Source organism: Populus nigra, chromosome 11, assembly GCF_951802175.1.
Source record: "Populus nigra chromosome 11, ddPopNigr1.1, whole genome shotgun sequence".
In the NCBI taxonomy this organism is placed as follows: Eukaryota; Viridiplantae; Streptophyta; class Magnoliopsida; order Malpighiales; family Salicaceae; genus Populus; species Populus nigra.
In genome coordinates this window covers 3,217,589-3,223,923 of record NC_084862.1, presented here as the reverse complement: position 1 = coordinate 3,223,923, position 6,335 = coordinate 3,217,589, and the positions used below count along the sequence as shown (strand labels likewise).

Sequence of the window (6,335 nt, the reverse complement as noted above, 5' to 3'; positions counted from 1 at the left end):
CCCATTTTCGGGACCTAGTGGAGCACTTCCTCCATCCCATGATCCCATGTTTTCAGGACATAGTGGAGCACTACCTCTTACCCATGATCCCATGTTTCCAGGACTTAGTGGCATGGAGAACACCCCAGTTATGCTCCCACGTTTTGCCTCCCATGAAGCTGCCACTTCCCCCATTTCCTGGCTGTCTACTTGGCAGTCCCAACTGCCTGTTCTGCTGCGTCAGCTGCTGACTTAGAAGGTCCAGTATCTAAGCCCCCACATCCATGCCAAGTCGTAGCTCAAAGACTCGCATAGATCATTGCACGCTGCTTGCCGAATTCATTTCTGCCTATGCAAGGCTGCCGCTGTCCATCGCTGCCGAATTCTAGGCAGTGTGCCTTCGTTGGCGCGTCCCCGCGCCTAGAGCCCTAACACTCTCCTTTAAGAAAAAGAAACCGAACGCGGCCTTATCTACTTCTGCTGTCAGTTGGGGACATTCTACACAAGTGATCTTTTTTTATCTTCGACAACCAACGAACTCTGTAGAGAGTTGAGTGCATACATGTTCAATAGAACACCTAATTTCACATACAAAGTAGATAGAGTTAACATAGACAGCAGTTTTTGCTCTAAAGAAACCTCCCGCAGACAGTAAAATCAAAGGAAAATGCTTCTCCAAGCAACCATCTCATCATCTCCACCTCTACAACACCCTCACCCTCACCCTCACCCTCACTCTCTCCTCTCATTTGGGTCTCTCCAGTTCAGGCCACACAGACTCTCTCTTCAGGTACACATTTCCAGTTCCTTTTTCAACCCTCCTGGTCTCTCAAAAGTTGAAATTTTTTCACTTTCTTCATCTTATTTTGCTGCCTTTCTTGAAAATTGGCATGAGGGCTCATCCTATTTGATAGGTCTTGAATTATGGTGGTATATTTTTACTGTATTTCTTTGAACATGCCATGATAATGGAGGGTTTATTTAATGTATGATTTAACATGTAGAAATATTGATATGAAAATAATATTACTTGGGAAAAATTTGCATATTTTTTCAGGCCCTTTTTCAGCACTATAGTTCACCAGATTTGACAACTTTCAGAGTAGGCCATGGACTGAACGTCACAGAGTTTCCTGATTTCCAGGTATGTGTTCCAACAATCTCCTTGCTTCAATGGTGGCTACTTTTGTATAGAAACCAAGTCAACTAGTAATCTGAACCTTAGCCTTTTTAAATCAACTCTTACTGTTTTCTTTTACTCTATTTATTATAAAGTTTACCCTCTTCGTTAGGACAGAACTTCTCAGGACTGAAGGTTCTTTGGAGACTTTGTGAATTCATGGTTAGCAAAGAGTGGTTAGATTTAGAAAGTATGGTCTCCCAGGCAGACACAGTATATGACAAGTTTTATTTAAATTCTGAGAAGAATTGGAGTCTCGTGCACAAATGAAGAGGATGGAGGTTTGTTATGGGAGGGGAGTAGGGTGGGTAGCTTTGTTAGCCACATTTCCACGCTGGCTCCGGCTTAGTTGTAGTGTTGAGGTCATCCTAGGGCTTGTTTCCGCATTGCTGAAGGAAGAGAGCGTATGCCTAGTTGTTCTTTAGTATTGTACTAAAGTTATATTCTGGAGTCCCAGATTCTCATGGTGGTATAGAAGTGGGAACTGAAATCTGTGAGACATGTGTTGGTTTTCTACCAACATGAAGCTCTCATTATGAAGCATTGCAAGTTTCTTTTTAGGATGAGATTTCCTTGGAAGATGGGTCTGTGATCGTCATGATTACTAGACTTCTCTTGGACTGGAGTGAATTAGATGAATACTCCCTAGCATGGCCTACGGTTGTCGGAGTTGAGCTTGAAGTTGTAGCAGTACAATTGGAGAAAACTGCATCTATGTGCTCAACATGAAGTGCATGGTAAGAGATGAAGAGAAGTGATTTAGAAAGGATGAGCTAGCAGACTTGAGAATTAAAACTTTGATTCCCTCAGAAACATTTCCTTCTATTGCATGTTTGATTTGTACCTTGTATTTGAACTGTATTGGTATCTAATATTTATTTTTGTACAATAGCTCCTGGGTGTAGATCTCTTTGCAGTTCTCATCTTCCATACACCTGCCTTCATTTCATATGTTTCATTCCATAGGGTAAAGATTGTTACCTAATCATACAAAAGTTCGCTATTGTAACAAAGACATGTCTGAGTGTGTAACCAAAATCATGGTCAACTAGTGCAATGCAAGTTTTTTTTATATCAGCAGAGAACCATTTTTCTTTACAAATTATGATTTCCTCTCTTTCTTCTCTGGCTTATGCTGTGAACCTGCAGAATGATTTTCTTCATCTCTCTTTCATTTTTTTTTTCAATAAAAGCTTCTTCAATAAGGTGCCATACATTTTTCACAACTCATTTTGCATTCTCTTGTGGGTGAAGGCAGATACATGGAAAGGAGTTGGCAATCAGATCCTATAGCTTAACAAGTACTGAGAGTAGTGCTCTCTTCTCACCTTAATCTTTTATTTCAGTCTGATTTTAGTGGCCAATTAATTTTATGTGTAGCTGATGCGATATATCTCTTACATCAAATGTTGTAGAAGTTTTGTCAACAACTTCATATCCTTATTTTGTACTATTCTTATAAAATCATTAATCTGGCATGTAATTTGAAGCCTCTCCTTGTTTTGTTTTTTGTTAATTGCTTGCAGAATAGCCCTTATACTTAGCAGTTAAGATCCTCTTAAAACGTACTATCATTTGAGTCGTGTCCTGAGCTAATTGAATGATGATCCAGATATATCAGTCTTGTTTGAGACGTAATCATGGTGATGAAAAAACCCACTAAGGAAATTTGTAAATGGAATGCATCTAGACATATGTATGTGTGCGGGTGTGTGAACAAATGTTCTATAAAAGGTGGGCACAATTCCGAGTAATCAGGAGTTAATAATTTCTTGAAGATTGGGAATTTCTAATTGAAATATAATGGACACTGCTAGTCATGTGCACTCATGCGCACGCTCACAGATTTCATCTGGTTCTGTTGACAATTTCAGTCTTCAACAATGTTGCTTTGCTGGATTGTGTATTCCATTCTTATCTTCCAAATGCAACTCTGCAGATTGTATCCTAGGTTTATTTTTCCTTCCAGTGACTGCTTCCCGCCACCCCATATCATTTTCGAAATTGAAGTGTCGAAGAACATCATACTAACAATGGTCATTGTTTGGTGATTGATTTGCACATCCAATGAAGCCAATTCAACTTTCTACATATTCTTTTCCTATTTCAATAAGTGATCATGTAGTCAAATCAAAGATGTCTGAAGTAGCTATACTTGATAATGTATTGTTAACAGCCTATCAGAAATAATTGTTTATATTTGAGTTCATCATGTTCGGACTCCTCAAGAAGAGCTGCATGAAATTTTGGTTTTTTTTGTTTACTACCTTCAGTGGGAGGAAGGATCTATATTCATAGGCTAATTTTAGCAACATCTGCGGCTTCTTGGACATGCTATTTGCCTTTTTCCTACTGATTTCTTTTTTCTTTTTGTTTCCCATCCTCTTAATATCATAACTTATTGCAGAATCCTCGAGCAATCTTTGGAATATTGAGGATAATGTGTGCATGAAAAGAGTGATGGTTTGGGCGTCTGTGCTCTCATTTGGACAAATCTCATTGTTAACTTCTGCTCAAGTGGCACATGCAGGAGAAAGTATCAAACCAGAAGCAATTTATGAGGTTGGGGAGTTATTTGAATTGGGAATCCAGCTCTCTTATCTGCTTTTACTACTAGCTTTGCTTGGGGTTGGAACTTTCTTTGTTATTCGTCAAGTCCTAACGCGTAGAGAGCTCGACCTTTCTGCTAAAGAATTGCAGGCAAGTTCCCCTTTTTTAATCTGTATTATGCTTTCCAAGAGTTCACTCTTCCTGCCACTGACATTTATTACAAAACTGTCTTGGAAATTCTTAGATATTTAGATGGAGAGGTCAGTTTGTTTAGAAAAATAGATCCATTTAGTTTCTCTTTCACCTTCCCCAGCACTCCCATCTCTTGTTTGATAGTCATAACAGGCATTGGCCATCTGCATTTTGTTTAATACAATCTTATTATCTTGTTGTGTTTTCCCCTTTTAATTTCAGGAGCAAGTAAGAAGTGGTGATGCCACTGCAACTGGGCTTTTTGAACTCGGTGCAGTAATGCTGAGGAGAAAATTTTACCCGGCTGCTATTAAATATTTACTTCAGGCAATTGAGAAATGGGATGGTGATGTTCAAGATCTTGCCCAGGTATGATTGCCTTGGGGTAATTGCTTCTGATTTGACCTAACACTTTCGTGTATTGCCTTGGGAAATGCCAAGCAACATCATTTTTTTTTGTTTTCACTAATAAAAGAAGGAAAAAGAAAATTTCATATGCTCAATCCTACTTGATGGTCAAGTTCATATATTTAGATTACTGTCTACAAATACATTTACCGAATGGTTTGATGTTGGTTCACTGTATTTTGGAATCACTGCAGTCTGTTACTGCAATCCTTTGCCTGTGTGCACTGACTCACCAAGAAAGTTGCCTGCATGATACACTGAGAAAGTTGTCAGGATCTAGTCTTGGTGTTAACCCCTTGCAGGAGTGGGTAATCAACTTGCAAATTATGAACAAAGACTAGAAATAAGAACTGAATATCTTTTTTTCTTAAGCAATTAAGATAAGACAGGGAGCACCCTAGTCTGTCTTTCGAATCAACATGATAACAATTCTTGTGCATGATTTTGATGATGAGTTCCTTTCTGCCTGCCAAATATTTGGATAGGTTTACAATGCCCTTGGCGTTAGCTATGTTCTTGACGGGAAGCTTGACAAGGGAATCAAACAGTTTGAAGCTGCCGTGAAGCTTCAACCAGGTTATGTCACAGCCTGGAACAACCTCGGTGATGCCTATGAAAAGAAGAAAGACCTGAAGTCAGCTCTCAAGGCATTCGAAGAAGTTCTACTCTTTGATCCTAACAATAAGGTGGCAAGACCCAGAAGAGATGCCTTGAAGGATAAGGTACAAATGTACAGAGGAGTTCCCATCAAGTCTAAGGATAGATGAATCTACTAGCTACTGTCATAAGATTATCAATTTTTTCTTTCTTTATAAATTTTGTCATCTTAAGCAATGCTGAACTTTTCTTCCTCTAGGAAATTTTTGAACCTTTTCCAAAAATTACATGTCCAGACTCGAACATCCTTTGCTTTTATATCTGGATGACTGAATATATAATTTTCAGAAATTGTTATTTTTTTTCAAATGAAAAATCCTCTTTTCGACGATAATGAAACTATTTTCACAACCCCGAACCATCCCGGTCCTTATTTCATCTTTTTTCTCACATCACCGCTGAAACAATCCAGGAAAAACATCACGGACAGGAAATTACAAAAACTTAAAAGACGATACATGCCTTGGATTATAGCCAGTTATGTAACATGTTGTTTCGCGAGTCAAATATTTTTATTTTTTATAAAAGATTATTTATGTAGATTTTTTAATGCATTTTGATAATTCAAAAATTATAACAAATTAAAAAATATATTTTCATGACAACCATAGTTATCAAATCCAACCTTGGGGTTGACCCGATCAAGGAGTCGGGTCCTAGGTTACATGGGTTGATTCAGATTAAACTCGTGATGTTCACAAAATAAAAAAAAAACATAACTTTTTTCTTGTGAACATAGAGCATATATGCTAAAGGGTTTCAAATTTCACATTGAAAAAATAAAACATTCTTCTAATATTTATATAGTGAACTTTGAAATGAGTTAACAATCAATTGAAAAATATGAAAAAAGAGGGGTCTCTAGGAAGGAGAAAAAAATTAAAAAAAAAGAGATTCTATCGGGTTTTTGTCAGGTCGATTGGTTTTCTTCGACTCAATTGCAGGCCCGGATTTCAAATGAAACAAACTCAGCCAACCCTACTAGGTTCTGGTGGGAGCAGGCCCACCGCTGCTAGGTCCTAGTGGCAGCTAGGCTCCACCAGGACCCAATCTTGCTTCAGCTAGGCCCATTGTTGCTGGCACCCAGACCCAACATCATTAGATTTGGCGATAGAGCCAAGCCCAATAAACTTGGGTCTGACACAACTGCTGGATCCTGCTGACAGCAATACTGAGCACCCACCATCATTGGGTTCGACGACAGAGTTGCTAGGTCTTGCTGACAGCAATACCCAATAGTGGTGGGTCTTGCTGGGCGGCAGGGCCCAACATCATTGGATCATGCTTGCAAGAAGGACCCAACATTATTGAGTCATGCTTGGCAAAATAACCCAGCATCTGGTACCCATCTGGACCTAACAACATTGAG

At 38.9% G+C, this 6,335-nt stretch overlaps 1 protein-coding gene across 4 annotated transcripts; it reads left to right on the top strand.

Annotated features, from left to right (window-relative positions):
* The first annotated feature begins 439 nt into the window (after positions 1-439).
* LOC133706228 (tetratricopeptide repeat domain-containing protein PYG7, chloroplastic-like) lies at positions 440-5,268 on the top strand. 4 transcript variants are annotated; one of them, XM_062131714.1, is made up of 6 exons: positions 440-769; positions 1,037-1,123; positions 2,418-2,460; positions 3,567-3,859; positions 4,124-4,270; positions 4,795-5,268. In XM_062131714.1, the coding sequence occupies exons 1-6, from the start codon at positions 647-649 to the stop codon at positions 5,074-5,076; spliced, it is 975 nt and encodes a 324-aa protein (XP_061987698.1). In that variant the 5' UTR covers positions 440-646; the 3' UTR covers positions 5,077-5,268. The 4 variants fall into 4 exon arrangements, with proteins under 4 accessions (XP_061987698.1, XP_061987697.1, XP_061987699.1 ...); XM_062131713.1 differs by having other exon boundaries at positions 2,418-2,469; XM_062131715.1 differs by having other exon boundaries at positions 728-769; positions 2,414-2,460.
* Positions 5,269-6,335: the final 1,067 nt, after the last annotated feature.